Source organism: Chroicocephalus ridibundus, chromosome 3 (assembly GCF_963924245.1).
Source record: "Chroicocephalus ridibundus chromosome 3, bChrRid1.1, whole genome shotgun sequence".
Taxonomy (NCBI): Eukaryota; Metazoa; Chordata; class Aves; order Charadriiformes; family Laridae; genus Chroicocephalus; species Chroicocephalus ridibundus.
In genome coordinates, this window is record NC_086286.1 from 90,978,960 (window position 1) to 91,000,734 (window position 21,775).

The window sequence follows — 21,775 nt, forward strand, 5'->3', positions numbered from 1 at the left end:
AAATGTTAGCTTGGGGTTCCATCTATTATATTTTTTTTCTCAAATTTTAAGATAAAGGCTTCTAGTAATTTTTAATCGAGTCAGAAAATCAAATATATTCCATTCCCTATAATTAAATGCACATTATACAGACAATATAAATATAAATTTCCTTGGTTTTTCTGGTAGAATTTTAATACTCACTTGTTCCAAATGAGAAGAATCTCAGGGAAGAACTGATATGTTGGAACTTTGTTAACATTAAGTAACAGAGCATTAGATGTAATCATGTATGCCTCAGTTTCTCTGTCTGAGAGAGAGCTGGACCTGCAGCCTTTTTCCCATGTTAAAAGCTGTTGTTGGGTAGTCCTAAAAATTTTGTCTATCTTATACATTCATGCATGTTGTAAATTTAAAAGGAAATAAGAGCAGCAATAGTGCTACTGATCAGGTTGTTTGCATTTTTCTATTTTTAAAGCTTACATTTTTGAAAATGGAAAATACGGACAAAAAATGACGGAAATTATTGCAGCTTTGATATAGGTGCAGTAATTGTAATGAATTGGTTAAAATCAAGAGGCTAAAAGAAAACAATAAAAATTGGGTGTGAGATGGATGTACAGCCAACCCTTCTTATGCCCAGGACGTACTACGACAGCACTTTTTTGGAGTTCAAACTAAATCAATCTATATTTTGACTAGTTCTTGTAACATGTCATTGAATTTTCCAAAACATTTTAGCTTAAGGTCTGTGTTTTAAAAGTACTCAAATTTTAACTAAGACTCTAACCTATGAGATTTCAGTTATTATATGCTTTTTAAAGAGGATTGTCTCAATAAGTCAAACACTTTTGTTTGTTTTGGAATGTACTCAGGCTTAGTTCTGGTTTTCAGAAAGTTTTTATGGATATGTGTAGCCTAAGTAAAACATTGTTCTTAAAGCTACTTCAGTTTTTGTTTCATAAAAAAATTGTCAAATGATGTTATAAGGCTACTCAGTGATCCCAACCACTAAAATATGAGCAAAAGGGAAATGCACAAAATACCAATAAAGAAAATATCACAATTACTAGCTTCTTATGGTGAGACTAATGCAATATTCCAAATAATTGGAATTTAAGTTTAATACAAAACTAGTCACATTGTCACTAGAAAATGATTTATATATTTTGCATGCAAATTTATGAACAATAATCTTATCTTTAAATGTGACAGGGAAAAAATTGCTAGCCTGAGAAGTCAGTTCTGTGATAGGATTACTTGTTAGCGGGGAAACTCTGTGTTACTGTAAAGCACTAAGTGGGGCCTGAAATTCCTCATCTGCTCTTAAAGCTTCTTGTGTTTCCTGGGTAGCCATCAAAGCTCAGCTTGTTGGTCATGAGGGCAGAACAACAGAATAAACTGTCATGCATAAGCGGAATAGTTTTTGTAGTTAGAGAACATTTAACAAATGCCATTTAAATGCCAAGTAAAGAGGTGTACACCTTTGGTTTAGGATCAGAAGTAATCTGTGCCTGTTGTCTCCGCATTGCTGATTACAGTAGAAAGAAGATGCTTGTAGCACAGTGTTTACTGGAAAATTATATCTGTCACCTTTTTATAACAAATGTTTTGCTGTCAGGTGTTCATCCTTTGTGCAAACGGCTCTCTAAAAGCATCATATCTAAAAGCATCTTGCTCAAAATTCCAGTTCTTTATCACATTAAACTGAGAATTCTTATTTTCTTGTGGCCAGGATATGGGTATTATAGAAGCAGGTGAGCAGCTGGATGAAAGCACCTCTCTGGGCAACCTGTTCCGGTGTTTCAGCACCCTCATTGTAAAAAATTTCATCCTTATATCTAGTCTTAAGCTACTCTCTTTCAGTTAACAGCCATTACACCTTGTTTTATAGCAACAGTCCCTGCTAAAAAGTTTGTCCCCATCTCTCCTGTAGTCCCCCTTTAGGTACTGGAAGGCTGCAATAAGGTCTCCCTGGAGCCTTCTCTTCTCCAGGCTGAACAACCCCAACTCTCAGCCTGTCCTCATAGCAAAGGTGCTCCAGCCCTCTGTTCATCTTCATGGCCCTCCTCTGGACCCATTCCAACAGGTCCATGTCCTTCTTATGTCCCTTAGGCGTGTCAGCTGCACACTCAGCTTGGTGTTGTCTAAAAACTTGCTGAGGGTGCAGTTTTGCAGACTCTCCTCTTTCCTCAAAACCCCATTTTGCAATACTTTATAGGTTTCCAGGCCATTCAGCAGAGGCTCAGGTCCAGGAAGGCTGAGCCCAGGGTCTCGCAGGAGGATGTGGCTGCAGGCCCAAAAACGGGACAGGGGCAGAGCAGAAGGTGGATGCATACGGACTTTGCTGGGATCTTCCCACTGGCACCTGATCCTGAGATCAGGGCTATGCTTTAGGTGGTTTGGTTGGCCTTGATGGACTCATCTGTTTAAAATGAAACCCAAGTGGTTTTGAACCCTTTGTGCCTCCTGCTGCTCTCTTGGGAGCTTCCTTTCCTGCAGGTCTCTCTGCGCTGCACTTGCCCCTTACCCACTCTGATGGCAAGTTGAGGCGCGTGTAAGCCAGACATATTAATAAGTGCAAAAAATAACTTGCAGGAATATTAAAACCAGTGTGGATGTAGGGGAATCCAGAATGGATTATTTTGCATTAGTAGGACGTTATGCTTCTCCCTCAGATAATGCTCTGAGAGATCACGGATTCACTGTGAGAACCCGAGGAAGATGCTGTATGCTCTAGCAGGCAGTAAACTCAAGCCCATCTTTTTTTTTTTCTGTTTGAATTAGAAGTCTATAACTGAGTCAAATATTAAAATTAGAGTAAAATTAAAGCAGAAAATGATTTGAATGTAATTTCTGTGAATGATAGGAGAATAGACTATGAAGTAACTGAGTCTGAATAATTGCTTGCTTTTCAATTCAAATGGCATTATTTTTAATCTCGTCTACTATTTTAGTAGTTGCAGGGCACAGTACTCATGCTATACCTATATCCAGTTCTATTCAATGTAAAAGTTTTTGAGGAAGAAAATGTCCATTTTATAGAGATTTAAAAATCGCTCCAATAATTTCTTTGCTGTCTCTTTGTTACTTCTCTCCCTCAAAGTAATGCTTACAATACGAAACCTTGTTTGGTTTTGTCCTAAGATTAAATAGTTTGGGTTTATCTTAAAATGTGTAGGTGGTAAATTGAGCTCTTTTTCAGTGTGTTATGCGCACCTTTATGTACTAAAATACAAGAGATTTATTTTCAATCTCTGTCTGCTGATATGGTTTCCACTGACAGCAGGCATAGGTTTCTGTGTATGTTTGAAATGTAGCACAATCCAAAAAAGCATTTGATTTTAGGAACAGTGAACTCTGCTAGACAAGCTATTTTCTTTTTACTGCTAACACTCCTAGGGAAAATTCATGGTCTTTGCCAAATTTTTACCTCAGGGGAAGCCAAGGCAAGGTAACTGCTCTAGCTGACCCGGCCTGGGGAGGGGGCTTGGACTGGGTGATCTCCAGAGGTCCTAACCAACCTTGATGATGCTGTGATCTCTCTGCCTTCGGGATGCGGGTCTCGAAGATGTTGCTGTACGCAAACAGCTCAAGCCTGGGTGAAACAGCTCTGCTCTGTGCCTGGATGCTCACTGGCAATCTTGTATGACAAGTTTAACCTGGACGCTTTCACATCAGCCTGCCTGCCTCCTGACTTCTGACCTCTTAGCACTGCAGCTCCTTGCGTTAAGAACTGCTCTATCGCTGTGACATAAATTGGGTGGTTTCCTTCGTTCCTTTGCAGCAGATAAGGTCTGCTCTACAAATGGAAGATAGTGTCTCTTTTCAGAAGTGACTTCTTAATTAAAGTGGAAATTAAGTAGGATATGCCCTAAGAAGAAGCCTTTTTAATAAGTCTTCACTTTTGTCCTTGTTAATGGTTATTGAGAGCAAATGATGGTGATTTAAAGGTCAATGAAAACTGGCTTAAAGGACACTATTGTCTAACTACTGGAAATATTCCATGTTTCAATGAGCCAGGGCAGCACAAGTTGTTAAGTAAATAGAAGGACAGTGATCTCACTTGTTTGAGTGCTTCACAGTTTAAATAACATTTAAAAGCTTTTTGAAAAATGCATCATTAGCATCGTAAGATTCCTAGTAGATACATGGGTGATGTTGATGGTTCTTCTGGCAATTAATATTAGCATAAAATAATACAAACATGATAGCTATTGAAGCAGAACAGTGGGTTATTTTTTGTCCTAAAAATGAATCGGTCTGGCTGTGGTAAACCATTCTCTCATTCACAATCTTCAAATAGTTCTATTTGTGTCTATTAGAGTGTAAGTAATTAAGTTATTTATTGAGCAACTGTCAGAAGAATTTAAGTAGCTTCTGGAGCAAAACAGCTCTGGCTTTTAAAACACAGTATTTCTCAGTCTGCCTCTTCTTTTTCAAACAAACACATCCCATTGAATTGCCATTATGTGGTTAAGCAACAATACATAAAAACTGGTTGTCTAGATGAACGATACTTTAGGAATATAGTTAAATCAACAAATTCATATCTTAAGAAGTGAATATAAAGAAGATACGATTTGATCTACTCTGCCGCTGTGTGAAAAGGATGCATCGTTACAGTCTGAATATTTAGATCACAAAGTGCTGTGCTGTTTGCTTTTGTAAGTAAAGGAGGTGAGGCGCTAATTAAAAAGCAGTGTTATCTAGACATACAATAATGAGTATCTTATATAATTGATTCAAAAAGTCTGTGATGACAAAGTCCATGAAGTGTTGTTTTTCCTATGAAGTATTCTTAATTTTCATCTGGAATAGTTTGAGGTGGATGTTATGGTTTCCAAAATGAAGTAGAGACTTTGGGATTATTAGCAAAGCGACAAGCTATAATTGCTTTATGTACCATGTAAAATTGGTTTTAAAGTTTTGCTGTGTAAACCTTGTAATGTTTTACTCAGATTATTTAAAAAATGTAATTTTTTTTTTTTTGTTTTGAATGAGAGCAGTTGAGGAATTACTTCATCGGGTTGCTTTTTATTGTACAAAGGTCTGGCTTCTTTGCCCAGTTCTGGAGCCTGAGTTGACCCGATTTGCATTCTGACAAAGTGAAAGCAAAATTTTTCAATCAAAAAAGGTTCCTTTTGCGAAAGTCTGTGTGCACTCAGGGTAGCATTGTAGAGATTACATGCTTTGGTAGCAAGGATCAGGCTCTCAGAGGGTGTGAGAGTCCAGACTCATTGGAGAAAGGTAATAGGACAGCACCCATATGCAGTTTTTTTCTCTTTTTCATTTGCCTTCAGTCTGTACTGCTATGGGCAACTTCTCCCTTTTTTTACTCTCACCTGCTCTGTTGGGTTACCATTTATAAAATACATGATGTATGCGAGCTCTGGAGACTGTTTCAGGTACAGAAGGGCTGATGGGACGATGTCTGTGTGATTTGCCCGCTTCCTGGAGATGGATCAGGAGCGTTACAGCTGCCGTCTTGCAAGTTAATGAACGTCAGCCCCTGGTTCCCCACTTCCCCAGTCCCACATGGGGTGGGAGAGGGGATGTGCTGAGACCTGACGGTGGGTCTCTGGGCAGCCCTGACTGTATTTGAAAATGCATCCAGTCCAACTGGGTTGTGACATTTTGGCAACTAAGTTTGCTGGGAGGAAAACACATGGTGTGGGCATTTTATATGATGACAGGAGACCATATTGAACAGTTACAATGGCAAATGTTATTATTTCTTGGTGAAAAAAAGAGCAGACTGTTCTTCTGGAGTATATAGGTACTCTGAGTTTCTCACACAATTTTTGTATTGTACCGCTTTGTATAATTTTAACAAAAATAGGAGTGAATTGCAACAGGGACTATGGAAGTAGTTGACCTCTTTCTTGCAAAGAGCAGGAGTTTAAGAAAGTCTAGGCTCAGAAATTAGCTGAGGCTGGTCCCTGAGATTTTTTATTATTATTATTTTTAAGCTTGTTGATTTAGGCTGCCTGGGAAAGTGAAGTCACCTCTATTATAATTCTATGTACAGCTCATAAATTCAAGTAACAGTTTTGAACATGTAGGGTTGTGAGAAAAGTTTGAACTTTTTTTCATTAAAAAATGTTTGGCATTTTCTGAGACATGTTAGATTGCCTCCCTTTATTGTTATAAGAGGAAAGAAAGGATTATTCTGTTACTGTGACACATTTTTCTAAACTATGCTTTAATAGAAAATAGTGAAATACATTGCTGGTGGAACATTATTTCCTTGAAGCACAATAAACAAATACTCCATTTAATTCTGTTTACTTTGTTCTCACAGATCAGAGTTCTAATAAAACAGAGCCAAATTATGTGATGTAGAATGACCTCCACATAACTGGTAAAATCTGCTCAGTGACCCAAAATAGATCCACCCTTTGTTGAGTGGATCCTGATGTCCTAGCGTGGGTTCTCCCCTCACTCTTCATGGCTGTGGTCTTAGTGGTGGTGTGACAAGAAGAAAGGAGGCATAGTTACTTATTCGCGTAATTATTCCTCCACTGTAGTTTCATATATCACCTAGCTATCTGAAGTGGGCTTAAGTAGAAGTGATCCCTTTGGCTAGACCAGTATAAACCAGTGCTGAACTGAAGGCTAGCTGGGGCCAAAGTGACTGAATATGAGTCCTTCTGCATATGCGCTCAGACAAGTTCCAGGTAGATTTGCATTATTGTTATTATTATTATTAACATTATACTCAAATGGATAATTTTGTCTTATTTCTGGACTGAAATACGCATATAATTTAATCCAATTTAAATTGTGTAGCTTGCCCCTTTCTTGCTTCTTCTCATGGCTGTGCTGTGACAGCCAAAGAATAACTATAATGTCTGCTATGTAGCCAAATAGTTGGCTGCCTTGTTAGGTTGTGTGACCCTATCCCACTTGTAATAGCCTTGTGCAGTTGGTGCTTTTCCTGGACCTGGTGTGACCTCATGGAAAAGAAAAAATAAGTCGTGCTACCTTTTGGTGGTTGCCTGCAGGTGGAATTGCCAGCGAGTTCAATCACGGTAACGTAGATTGAATATTCTTGTGGCTGATGCTGTTGCAAGCTGGGATTCCTCTTGTAACCTGGTGTAGCTTCTTGCGGAGGACACCTTAAAGGAGAAAAGTGGTTTAACTAAAGAAATGAAAGATAAGGAAAACAGATCCAGATAACTGAATAAAAGATTCTTGTCTCTTAAGTCCACAGATATTTTCCCAGTCAGGATAATGCATCCAGAAACGTTTTACTAATCTACAGAAAGAATGGAGGGAAGGGGAGAAGGAGGGAAGTGAAATGCTTTCAACATGACTCTGTTTACACTTCAGCCCCTATTTTCCATTGTTGTTTGAATGTGATCCTGCTTGAACAGATTTCTGAAAAACACTCTCAATACTTATTCAAAGGTCCTTACAAATGTTCTAACAAAATTCCTTCTGGAGGAGCCACCCTGCCTTTATTTTCCTCTGCCAGGGAATTTATTCCATGGAGACCTCTCTCCCTAGCTTGCAAGGAAGGGGTCATTTAACCACACTGGGCTGGGCTGCCGCTCTTTAGAAAATCAATACAAAATCTTGCTTCATTTAACACGAATCTATTAGGTCGGTGTAAATTGGAGGGCGAGGAGATGGAGAGGGGTGATGCCTCTAGGTAGCTTTTCTCCTGCTCTCTTCGTTTTCTTTCGCACGCTTATCTCTCACGATTGACTGTCTCTGAGGCTGGCAATTGTGATAAGCTGTGTTTTATGATTTAACATATTAACATATGATTTAACTGATTTTACACAGCGTTTTATAAAATGACTCACTGTACAATACATCAGAAAGGAAGCACCCACATTTATTTTGCTTTGCTGTGTTTCACTGTTAGGACCATCTTTTTTGTCAGGTCGCTGGCTCACAAACAGAAATGCTGGTAGGCTGTAAGTACCACAACTTCTGCAAAGTGCTGTAAATATTTGCCCTCCCGCTCCCGAGGACTGTCACTTCCACTGGGGTGGAGGAATGAATCCGATGACAGGCGTTACTTAGTAAGGAACAACCGATAGATGTAATCATGCAGCCTGGTGTGTTTGTTCTGAGCATGGGGAGTGGAAGCAGAAGGGGCAGAGTTCCCAGTTCTAGGGGGAAATGCATAAAATGAAACCTAAACAGTTAAAAATATCTAACCAGAAATGACTGATTGGGGTTTTTTTTTTGTTCCTTTATACAGTGCATATGTATTTTTCTTTTAGAACATGACAGTTTTTACTTAATTAGCTACTTGAGGCAGCAGTTTCTGTTTCTGAATCATTAGCTTTAAGATTAAGAAATACTTTGGCTAACTGTAATGTGTCTTACACTGCCTTTTGTCTAAAACAATAAACAATTTCAATTGTATATTTTTTGACATCGAAGAGGAGAAGACACTTAAATATGAAATTAAATCTAAAATTCAATATAAAAATATATATCCCATGATAATTTTTATGTATAAGCTAATATGTATGAAATATATAAACATATGACATTAAATACAATTTTTGGACTCGTTTTGGTGTTTTGACTAATATACTTTTTAGCATTGCAGGAAATTTTTTGCTTGGCTTGGAATACTTGCAGTTATATCTGAAAAGCATTTCCCTGAGTTATTAGTTTTATTTAGACCCACACGGGCACGTAACCACTTCTATGAATACAGAGATATTGTAGTAGACTTAAATTATTTTTCAACAGTCTTCTCTAATTTTTACTTTACAATTTTTATGATAGGTGGATGAAATGCTTTAAAGTAATTCCAGAAGACAGCTCCTTATACTTACTAGTGCAAAGTTTAATTACAAGAAGGCATCTTTGGCGTGTTTTCATCACGGATGTTTTCTTCATGGTTTTCGAGAGATTGACTTTAGTGTGAGAATTTTTTCCCACTACCTCATATGAGAAAAGTAGATAAGAAATGGAATTAAATTAGGTCTGAGTGGATCTGGATATATAGCTGCATGTCAAGTAAATTGAATGAAGAATAAAATGCTGAAGAGTAGGATAAGATACTCTATTGATTTTGCTTCTATAATATATAAAAATAAGAAATGAGAATTATACTTTTCTCTCATTTTCTTTTATATTCTTCTGTAGTGGTGGAACTAAAGGCCAATTTGCAAATACTCTTCAAAGTAAAAATTTGGTATGCTTAGCACTGTAAGATGTGCTACGTGCTTTCAAATCAAAGAGTTTTTCATATAGAGATATAGAGAAGATAATTTCCCACTTTTGTAGGTGTCAAAGGGACAATCTAATTAAAAAGGCAGGCTGTTTTCTAAACACATAACTGAATGTTCTTGAATTATTTTATGTAATGGTAATATATGGCTTATTTCAGGTTTGTTCATAGATTAAAACTTTGGCCTATTCTTGTCTGTAAACTTTATGACTATGGGGGAACTAGTGATAATTGTCATATGAACACATTTTGTGGTCTGGGACAATTAACGAACACATTTGAACAGATAAGTGCTCAGCGAGTTTTAAAATCAAACTTAGCAATTTTCAGAAATGGCTCTTACAGGTTCTCACTGCTCTGAAGTTTTACTGAGTTACGTGTCTCTGACTTCTAGGAAATGCAGGCATTTAATTTACTCATTCGTACAAAATTGAGCACTTATTGAACTGAATCTATGTAAGTTGGAAACACATTTTCATAGAGTTAATTTATTATTTAATTGATTTATACTGAAGTATTTAATTGCCTTTTTATATGAAAAGCATATTTTTTTTATTTGCAGAGGCCTTTTTATTACTATCCATGACCGGGGACACATCGCTACAATGCTTAAATCCTGGCCAGAAAGTGTCATCAAGGTAAGTTCAGTTTTAGTTGCATGACAAAGCTGACACTGGTTTGCACCCAAAGTGACTTGGTTAAGATACTTTTACAAGCTTTTTATCAATTAGATTTCAGTGATTTCTTAGCTCATTTTTTAAATAGAAACAATCCTGTAACAGACAATGTTTGAGACTTTTAAACCCTTGTTTAGCTGTAGGCAACCTTTACTGATTAATTGGTCAATTACATCATTGACTTATGCATTAAAAAAAAACCCTGAATGCTTTTTCTGCATTTCAGGGAATCACAGAGTGGTTGTGGTAGGACGGTGGCACCTCTGGAGATCATCTAGTTCATCCTTTTGCTCAAGCAGGGTCAGCCAGGGCAGGTTACTCGGGGCCGTGTCCAGCTGAGTTTTGAGTATCTCCAAAGGTGGAGACCCCACAAGATCTCTTGGCAACCTGATCTAGTGTTTGGGTTAATAGTTCTCCACATATGATACCTGATGAGTTCTCTCACAAAAAAATATTAAATTTCCAACTAAAATGGCTTGTTACAGAGTCTGACAAGGAAATTATTGTGTTGTCAGCTGCTTGCCATACTGAGCACTTCTGTCCTTTACTATGAAAAATTTTCCTTTTTAGCAGTTTAGTGGAGTTTACTGAGTTCCTGTATTTATGTCAATGAGAACACATACTTCCTCATACATACAAGTATGATGGAATGAGTTATTTGCTCAAGGGAAGAATACATACATCTTTGAAGGGTAAGAACTAGGTGGCTGTAGACAGCCCTCTTGAAGGCTAGCAGGAGTGGCTGGCTCTGATTCTGCTGAAAACAGCCATGACAAAACCCAGGAGTCCAGACTTCTTTTTTTGTAGATAACTTCCTTTCCCTTCCTATTCTGTTCTCATACTTTTGACAGAAAAACATAAGAGGGAACAATTGCAATTTCCTTGTAATGTAATACTAAATAAGTCTCTTGTGTATTCTTCAAAGTTTTTTATGAACGTCCCATTTACAGTGAAGCAAGAGTCTAAAATAGCGTAACACACGGTGAAATACAATAAAACAATTCTGAGCCTTTGCTGGACTATTAATTTGTTTGTACCTGTTACGATTTTTTACATGAAAATTAAAATATGATGATAAGAAGATAATGAGATACTTAGTACATACAAGCAAAGAAGCTTTTGTTTCTTCCTCCAGGCTATTGTGGTGACAGATGGAGAACGTATTCTTGGTCTTGGAGACCTTGGCTGTTATGGAATGGGCATCCCAGTTGGCAAACTGGCACTTTATACGGCATGTGGAGGAGTAAAACCTCATGAGTGTCTACCAGTGATGTTGGATGTGGGAACAGATAACGAGGTAAATCCTTTTCTGAGGTGTATCGAATATTAGCTGGTTGAGGGAACTGTACAAAAGCTGAATTGTAAAAAGTTGTTTTTCTTTGTTATGAAACTGACTTTGATTATGTGCAACCAAAAAAGTCCTGCGGAAAAAGTCTTATCCTGATGCAGAGTGTAGGCTGTTTTGTAAGGCTCAAGTAATTAAGGACGCTGTTGTCCGTGAAAATGTGCTGCATACATCGTACATGTTAAAAAGTGGTATGGGAAATTGGATCTCAAGAAGAGGGGGACGATAGAGTTAAAAACACAATTTAAGGCAGCATTCTTTCTCCACTTCTGCTGCAGAATTCCTCTGCAGTGATTTCAGATGTGAATTCTGACGGTGCCCCTCATTTTGGTGAACAGCTTGAAGCCATAGCCTGATCTGTGCTGGGAATGCATGTCTGTGCACTTCAGTTGTACATTAACTTTTGCTATAGAAAGCACTGTGATGCTATGAAATTTCCCCAAATGAGGTTCTAGTGCTTCAAGTAAGTGGAGCTTGCCCTCTTAACTTGTCTTCCCATTTGTGTGAAGTGCAGAGATTTAAAGTTGTTGAAAATTGGCTTTGTTATTTCCAGGGCTCCTGGGATTACTAGTTAATTACTTGGCCCCTGTTCTTCCTTCTTTTTTCTTTTTTTATTTTTTTAAGAATACTTGAATTAGTGACTCTGAATGATGTCAAATTAAATATCACCAGGAATATCATTATGCTTTAGCAGAAATAAACAGATGTTATACTATAAATGATGCAAGTGTTAAACTTTATGCATGATAGATGTATCAGATTGATGTGTTTTATAGATAAATAAAGCATTCCTGTACAAGTAAATTCAGCTGGGACTTCTTGATTGTTGGGTTGGGTGTGTGTGTCTTTAGCTTTATATACACACCTCCACCCCCACCCCACTGGGGTAATTTAGACAATACATCATGAAAGCATTACTGGACTGAGAAATAGCCTGCTACCCTCTCTCTCTGTCCCCCAGGACCCCCCTTCTGAAAGTGGACAGACTTAACTTGTGAGAGGTATCGGAACACTGTAGCACATAGCCATATCAAATCACGTACAAGCCTCATTAGCTATAAAATGTTTTTATTCCTGATTTGAGCAGCTGGGCCAGTTATCTAATCTGCTGTCAACTGTTTCTATACAGTTAACTGGATCATCTACTTCTGATACTGCAGTAGGCTTTACATTTTGCTTTTATGCTTGAGTTTCATGGTAATTTGTAATTTTTCATAGCATATTATGTTCTTGAAAGATGTCAAACATATATATATACATCTACACACACAAATACCAAAAAAAAGCATACCCAATCCAGTAGCTCAACTTTCATGTCAGTCTTCTTGTGACTAAACAATGAGTTCAATGCATATGAAAGAGTGGCAAACCTGAAGTGTTACAAGATGCATAAAAATTGTTTGAGGTGAGGTGTGTTGAGGCTCTGAAATATTCACCTTCTGATCAGGAGGATGCCTTTTGTTGTTTCACTTTGGAATATGGCTTCTTAATTTAGGACCATATTATGAACTGCTTCAGTTTAGTCATACAATGCAATTAGAGGCTGAGCGTGTTTTAGTCCCCAACCAGCACGGTGGTTGCACGACATGTAGGACGGAACTGCTTCTGTTGGGGTACTTCTTGTTCCTGCATAGGTGTGTATGAAGCTCAGACATGCCCGTGCTGCCCGACAGTCTAAAATCCCCAGCTCAATAAACTGGTACAAGAGATCTTAAGCTAAGTTTGAATGAATGGGATGTTGGGTAAAGAGTTATTTTTGTTGGTTTGTTTTCAGTTCTGTAGCAGATGCAAGGAGGTATATTAGCTTATGGTTCAGTGCCGTTTATGCTCATCTGGGTTTTTGCAGGGGTGAGGAGAAGTCAGCAGCATGAGAGAAATCAAGGCTGTGAATTATGGTTGGGTTATGGTCATTTCTGGAGGCAGCATAATTGTTCTTTAGGGTTGTGCTAGACTACACTTCAAAACGTAGATGTTTGGTGGCTTTTTCCAGTGGGGAGTGGTTGCTCAGATGTTTAAGCATTTATCTAACAGCTGTGACTGGGAATGACACCTCTGAATTCTGATGTAGGATTATGAATGTATGGGACTCTGTTGGTGTACCCCTTGTCTGAAGAGACTGCACAGGCCTGGTAATATTCATTAATTGGAGCTCGGGTGCAAGTTCCCTGGCTACTTTTGTCAAAGTCAAGGATCCTGGGGCACCAGCTAGCTTAATTTCTTCCCTCTAATACCCTCGCCCTCCCCCAGCAGCACATCCCTGTTCCCTCCCTAATGCTGGTGTTCGTATAAGCAGGTGGTGAGCCACTGCAGAGAGCTGAAATGACTGAAAAGCAATCACATTTTGCTGGCTAAGCTGGTTATATTAGGTCAAGCTGCTGTGGAATTGCACTGCAATTCCTTATCTTAAAATCTAAACCTCTTGGACAAATAACTGTATTTTTATGCTATATTTTCTTACTCTACCCAGGATTTTCCATAATAAGACACAATAGAAATCACTCTCCTAACTTGAGCGCATATAAATAATAATTATGCTGAACATGTTTTTTGAAATGTGCAGATGTTTTCCATTTAGATTAATTCCTTTTCCCTTTCTGTGGGGGCCTCAGTGCTTTAAAATAAGTTTTAAAATATGTATTTTTGGCAACTATATTGTGATCGTGCACAACCTGCAAATTCTTCAGAAAGATTAAATCTTACTCCAAAGCAGATTGCAGGAAAAAACTTCACAGATTCTCATCCTATATTGTTTTATTGTGTACGGGACCCAAAACAGTAACTCTGAGGAGCAACTCACTCAATTTCTGATGATTTTTAAAAGCCTTGTTACTGTTAGTTTTCGCAGAGGTATTTTTAGCTGGGGTATTATCCTGCTGCTCATAAAGCTAAGGAAGAAGAGAGGCAAATAAACCATTTTTGTACAATTGCCTAGATAATAAGCAAGAGAAATGGAAACTGCTTACTTATGAATAAAAATTGACCTAGTAGAAACACTTGCCTGACCAAACTAATAAATTACTCCATGTAATCAGTGTGGGCCTGAGCGTCCAAAACAAGTGGTGTTGACCACTGCCAAAACCAATATGCCTGTTTCGTAAGTCATTGGCAAATTGGAGTCAAGTAATCGCTAATAAGACATTTTTATCCAAAGCATTTAAAACATTATTTGGAGTATTAGTTATTTACTACAGAACATGACAATCTCACTAAAAGTTGTCCCTTACCCTGTAGGCATGTATTTTTCAGGTGTGAGGACGGTGCTTCTCAGGTGGGATTTCAATCCAAGCAAAACATATTCAGGCATCAGTCTCAATACAGACATGGAAATGTTGTTGGAAATCCTGAGGTGATGTGGTCTCCGGATTCTGGGCATTCATTTAATGTTATAGAGGTGTATGTTAATCACTTTGAAATGGTTGAAGAAACAGATTGCAGAAGAGAAAATGAATAATTGTCAAGGTACAAGCAACTACAACTTTAATGGAGACCTACCTGAAACACAGGTGCTTAGCACTGTAAGTGGGATGGTTTAAAGATGACAGAAATAATCAAGCTGAATCAAGGGAAAACGTTTAAACATTAAAATGCCAATAATGATTGTTCGTTACTTAAAACATCTTATTAAACTCTCACAAAATAAACAATATTGAGGTAAGCCTCTTGGGTAAAAATCAGCCTGACTTACAGGGATGTGAAAACTGGCAGTTAAAAAAACCCAAACAGCAAACGGCAAGACCCAATAATAGAAACGAAGTTCAAAAACTGGGTTTTTAGGCAATAAAAAAGCAAAAGACACTAAAGAAAAGAAATTTAATCCATATTAATTATGAACAGTAAGAATGAGATTTTCTGCTGTTCCTCATGCTTTACCTTAATGGTGGTACTGGTGGAAGTATTAGATTGTCAGTATAAATGTGGTAGATATTTTTAAAATGTCAGTTTTATGTGTCTTGGAGAGAAGTCTTATTTTCCATTTTATTAACAGCAAATGAATATGTTAAACAAAAGCTTTAAAAATTTGTCAAGATCCTTAAATTGGAATGTCCAAATAAGCTTTGGCTAGTTCTTTGAAAAAAAACTCTGGTAAAAGGTTTCTGGACCATGCTGAACTGAGTGGGGAAGAATTTTTAATTATATCTGGGATAAAATGAGAAGTTCAGGAAGATTGCATTAAAATTAAAGCTCCTATTTAAACTACAATGGTCCTGGTTGCTGTAACCTTAGATAAAGAATTGAGTAAAATGAGAAAATTTCACTAACCAAGAAATGAGGGAAAAATAACTCTTACTGATGAGCATGGGCTTATTAAAAACAATCTTAATCTAATGTTAAAGTGAGTTTACAGATTCTTGGTTGACTCTTATTTTTTACCTTCAGTAATACATTTGAATTCATACTGTTCCTTATAAGAAGCTGGACCAATGAAAAAACAAAGCAGGCCTCCTGTGTTACTAGAGAAAATGCGATTTAAAACAGAAGTTTCTGTGAGGAATAACAAAATAGTTGTGGTTTTATGGTATTTCAGGGGTTTTCTTTCAGCTCTGCAATGTTTAATATCTTTATCAATGACTTGGAGGCAATATTTTTAGTGTCCAAGGGCCATAGAAGAGACAGGGTTTAGGTAAAGTACTATTACGCAGCCAGAGCAGGAATGAAATGTACCAAGACTGATGGCTTGTGTTATGTAGAAGTCAAATCGGTGGTGAAAGGGTTTCTTCTGACCATAAAAATCTTAATTTAATAATGGATGCATAACAGAGGAATGAGAACTGTGTTTATCTGGTACCTTACAAGAGAAGCTCTGACAAGTTCAGGGCTGCCAGAGCAATCCTGGACTGGTGGCGTGTGTAAATTCAATACTGGCAATGGCCAGTTTTGGGAGCTTTGGAGAGATTAATTGTGTGTTAACATTTAAATATAAAATTGACCATATATTGACCATAAATTTCAGCTTAGGTAGAAAGCGTTCAACTCTTTTAAACAGTACTTTCGTACAATGTGGAAAAGCCAAGACAGCTGGTATTGGAACAACTTTTTAGGTAGGCAGTTTCTAGCAGAAGGCTAGAAACTTGGTGTCCTGGAGCCTGTTCTTTGAGAGCTGGGACAATGGCCACGTGCCAGCCATCAGGACTGCTCAGGTGTCAGAAGGCACTCCAACTGCAGCTGTGATGGCTTCAAAGAAGCTGGGCACGCAAACCTCTTGCACTGGGAAGACACAGTTAAATAGCTGGCTGGTCATATATATGTGCCATTCATGTACACAGGAATCATGACAGTCAATTCATTTTTTGCAGTTGTGTTTCTGAAGCCGTTCTTTATTCATGTAACTGTCAAATACAGATGTTTAAGTACTGAACAGTGCGCAAGAGAGAGGCACACGCAGGGCAGCTTCTAGGGCAGCTACTCCTTCATCTGCCACACTTAAGGGACTTGTGGGCCTGCTCTTTCAAGTTATTTCCTGCATGCTTGCTTTGGAATATTTTTCCCTTAACTTCCTACAAATATTTAAATGGAGGAATGTGGCAGTTTTCACAGTTGTCCTAAATAGGTCAATGAGCATGGCTGGGCTGGCAGTTCTGACTGTTCAGGAGGAATGAGAGGCATTTGTGGTGGAAGACTGAATCCAGAAAAAACGAGGTGCGAATTCAAGCTCAGTTCTTCAACTTGTGCTAGTTAGCTTTCTGCATTTCCCCAAATTACTTCCAACTGTCATAAGAACAGGTACCAGCCTTCTGAGATTCATGTTCCTGAAAAATATCTACCTATGAATCTGCAAATGGAAACCATTGAGAAAGCAGAAACAAACCTGCTTTTATTATTCATATTCCAACCAAAATAGAAACCTGGGCAGAAGAAAGCTGAGTATAGAGGAAACCTGTAATTTTATATCTTATTAATCTAAAGATATAAACGTATCAAACAAATAATGTAAATTGTGTACAGCTGTAGGGATTTCTAAATAAAAGATGGTCAAAATTGGCATTTATATGTAGGTAAGTGGCACTTTTACACAGCTGTTTGTGTAGTAAATCTATTATGGAATGCTTTCCCCTTGAATGATGATTGTTAGAACTGGAGACAACATTTCACTGATAGTTTTACTGTAAAATAGTTGTAGCATTTCCTGAACTCCATGGATAGAGATTGCTCCTGTCTATATAAAAAGGATCTGTTTTTGTATCTGGTGCATAGATGGGAATCTCGTTTCTAGTTTATATTCTCCAATGTGTTTCCTAGTGGTTTTGAGTACTTCTGAAATACAAATGATACTATGGGTGATCAAAACAGGATGTTTCTAGATACACAGCTTTTCATTTAGCTATGTTAAAATGTCACTGACCAAGTTAACCGCGTTGAGCGAGAGAGCCTTTTTTCCATGTTCCACAAAACAGTCAGCCCAGGGAAGATGCTCAAAGGTAATGTTGTGTCCCTATGGTGCTGAATTCTGGGCGTGAAAATTTTGAAAACTATTGATGGAGTAAATCTTCTGTGTTTTGGTTTTTTTTTTTTTTTTTTTAATCATTTGGCTACTGCCTGTCTGTGCCATTCTGGTAGTGGATGATTGCACTCTCCTTCTCAAATTAAGTTCAAATTTACAAGAGGAATTTTTTTTTTTTCCCCTTAGATCTTGCTGATAAATCTTCCCTGATAGTACACTGCCAGCACTTGAACAAGGGAGAAAATACATGAATATTCCTTTTTCCTTGTCTTTTCATACTTCCTGTTGGCAAGAAAATATTTTGGTAGGATATTACTTTTCCTAGAGTCAATGATCTCATGAGTCATTTATTCTTTTCTCTTAAGTGTTCAGAAGTACTGAAAAGTAAAGTCATTTCTGAATTACAGTTCTGTCTAGCCCATTGTGCAAAAGAAAAAAACCCCACATTTTTTTAATTTGAGGAAATTGGTAGTCTCCTTTTAAATCTATTCACTTATTTGGAGTGGACTGAATATGTTAGAGGAGGAAATGGACAATTACAGTCTGTTTTTATTCATGTGTCTTCTAAAACTAGGGGGTTTTAGAGTCATCTTTCCAGTGTGTTTCAGAAGACTCCACCTCTAAAATAAATATGGCATCACCCATCTCTCCTAAACATGCTTTATTTAATCAACAGGGACAGCTGAAACCGTGCCAACATCTGTATTACACTTGCAAACCTATAGAATGAGCTGAGGAAAGGATGGTACTTATGAGAGCCACCGTTTCCCCTCAGGGCAGGGGCCGTTGGGTGACATGCTTGAGTGGATCACAAGTATCCGACAGCTGATTTTTTCAGTATTTTTTTAGACAGCTTTCCTTTTCTTTCTCCTTCATGTTCTTTTAGTGAATAGTTACAATATGTCTGGTATACATTCACAACTTGGAAGTTTCAAAAGTTATTTTGACTCAGTATTTTAACTCAGACGTGTTGAGAATTTGTAAGTGTAATAATCCATCTAGATTTATCATTTGAATATGTTTCTGCCATATGCTGCTGATTTGTTATTGACGCATGTCGAACTCAGTCTTTTGACTAAGTTGTAGCTCACTTTTTCTGTCCAAAAACATTATTTTACATTAATCTGTTCAGCAAATTCCTAGCTTTCTATTTCTCAGGTATTGAGTGCTGTAAGCTCGCCAGGATGGATTGTCAGTAGAGCACATAGAAAGTAATAAAACAGATGAGGAAGAGAAAATTAAACTACAGGCTTTAGGCCACAGACAAGAAATTATATTAAATAAGCTTGCTTCAAGGGAAACTTGAAATAAATTGAAAAGTAAGGGGTTTTGTATGTGATCTTGTGGTTTATTGTATATCCAAAGCAATAGCTTGACAAGTCTACTCTTAGACTTGATAAAAATTTTGATATTGATCAAAACTGTTAAATTTTATTAGAACGAGAGGATAGTTTGCACGGGCTTTTATAAATGCTATTGAATATACAATTATTTTAAAATGAGCATAACATGGTAACAAAAATATTTACTATTTATCATCTAGGTTTTAATATAAAAATTCAATTGCTGCCAAAAATGCTCCAGATTCTGTGTAATAGTTTTTAGGTAGCATATTCAGTGAAGGACATAGTTATTCATGCAGTCACGAAGTATACATACTGGAAAAGGTAGTTAATGAAAAACTGAAGAAAACACCTGTATTATATTTAAATATTCAAATAGAGTGGAATTTTTATTATTACAGAGGGGTTTTTATTTTATTTTTATTATTAAAGAGGAGTTTTAGCTAGATATTAGTGCTTTATCCGTTGCACATTAGAAGCATATAATTGACAAACGCGAATGTCTCTCAGGTCTTCTTTGGGCTTTTATACATACCATAATTTTTGTATTTTCTTCATGTGTATTTATGATTTCATGTTGACCTTTGTAAGCAACATGTTGTCACTGCTGTTTTTATCTCATTAATATTTTCATAGCCTGAACAGTATTCTGTTTGTTGTAGACATGAGGTGAGTACTTCACAGGGTACGATAAACTTTATTTTTTCCATAGAGTAATATGTCAAATATGTTCCCTCTGTTACAATCCACTACAACATTGAGCCCAAACCTCCTGTACTCCAAGGGTTCACATCCATGGGATGTTCTAAAACCACTGACAAATAGCATGATAGACTGGTTTGGGGTTTTACTTTAGGTGGAGGGGGATTATCATTTAAATCTTAAAGCCGATTCCAACATTTTGTTTGCATGTCTCATGCCTCAGTATTTTTTCTCTGTGGATTAGGAGTTTCCACCCGATTGTGTTTCCTACAAAGCTTTGTAGCCCCCGTGTTGCTGAGCTGGTGAGGTACACCCTGGGATGCGTGCACTGGCACAGAGCCTTACGTACGCATTACTATAGCGAGCAAGTGGAGGCATAGGCATATTTAACAGCAATTACAGTTTTCCCACAGATTTTATTTGGAAATTTAATATTTCAAAATACATGATTTGCTGTCAACTGAAGTAAAGAAAAAAAAACAAACATGCAAATATCCATTAGAATGTCAGAATGTTACCTCATTTCCAGTGAATAAGTAGGGCTGTGTGACATTTCTGTTGAGTATTGGTGAAGTTAGTATTAGACAGGACAAGAGGTAATGGGCACAAACTTGAGCATAGGAAGTTTCATCTCAACATGAGGAGGAAATTCTTTCCTTTGAGGGTGGCAGAGCACTGGAACAGGCTGCCCAGAGAGGTGGTGGAGTCTCCAACTCTGGAGACATTCAAAACCCGCCTGGACGTGTTCCTGTGCAACCTGCTCTGGGTCACCCTGCTCTGGCAGGGGGGTTGGACTAGGTGATCTCCAGAGGTCCCTTCCAGCCCCTCCCATTCTGTGATTTTGTGTTAATATTGAAAATCTTTTCATGGTAGTGAAAGGTATGGTTAGGTGAATACTTACCGAGGTCATCTTCTGTAGCATATTAAGAGTTCTTTTTCTGTGTTTTCTGGCATGTATGGAGTTTTCTTTGCTTTATTTCAACAATACAGATGTGGAAGGAATTGCAATTTTTTATGTGCTTTTCTGAATCTTGTGGAAAAAAATTAAACTTGAATTTTGATGTATCAGGTTTTTTTATTCTAGTACAGACATTATCATTATTAGAAATAACGAATAAAAATAATAAGAGTCTCCAAAGGTCTCTCTAATCAGGCCTCAGTCAAACTATTTATAATATTTGGTCCCATTATATTATAGTACACAAGGTTAGGTACTATTTCTTGAGTAACTTGCTGTTTATAATGCAATGAGAGGAGGAATGAAGTAATATAGAATTCTGCTGTATTTATTTATTTTCATTTCAATAATCATAGTAAATACTGGTTATTCCCATCTCAATCTAACCATAGGTGCGTATTCAGACTTAGTATTAATTTATGTGGAATTATTTGTGCACACACAGATATGGCCATTACATCATACATAGAGTTAATATTTCTGGGGTGTTAGAAAATTCCATATTTTCACAGGGCCCTGTCATCAACAGAAATGGTAAACTGTTACTGGATACGGAGGCCTTTATTGCACAGAATATTCTATAGTTTGGAATACTGTGTTTTACTTGGAAACCCTGTTTCCGTTTTTAATCTTGTTAAATGTGTCAGTCTGCATGGTAGCTTGCATCTGACTTTTGTCTGTGCTTTTTCTTCTCCATATGTTTCTTTACCTTCTGTCCAGATTTATTCTGAGAGCTGTAATCAGTTTTCACAGACTGTGTTTTTTTCCCAAATACATCCAATGTGACGTGTGCAGGCATGCTCACTCACAAGATGCATCAAACAGTGCTCATGGAGAGTAACAGATAATTACTGGAAGAAAGGAAAAGAGGAAAGGACATAAAAGCTTACTAGCCAAGCAGTTGCTGTCTTTAGTCTTAGGAAAGGAAAATGGCTCATTCTTCACTATTGGCTTTTCTCCTTGAGCCAGTAAGTGCTCAAAGTCCTGCTGAGATGGACCTCAGCTTTGAGCGAATGCCAAGGAAACCGATGTTAGCAGTTAATGTTAGGTAGCCTTAAAAATACAGTTCAGTAATATTCAGAGAGACCTCTTGCATCATGATTTTCTTACAAGAAATCAGAAAGTAA

The 21,775-nt window shown here is 37.4% G+C and overlaps 1 protein-coding gene across 1 annotated transcript in view; it reads left to right on the forward strand.

Moving 5' to 3' along the window:
- The window catches only part of ME1 (malic enzyme 1), a 183,226-nt gene that overhangs the window by 62,634 nt on the left and 98,817 nt on the right, over window positions 1-21,775 (forward strand). Inside the window, exons 4-5 of the mRNA XM_063330091.1 lie at window positions 9,747-9,822; window positions 10,997-11,158. Coding sequence (XP_063186161.1) covers window positions 9,747-9,822; window positions 10,997-11,158 — 238 coding nt within the window. The remainder of the gene's footprint in view (window positions 1-9,746; window positions 9,823-10,996; window positions 11,159-21,775) is intronic.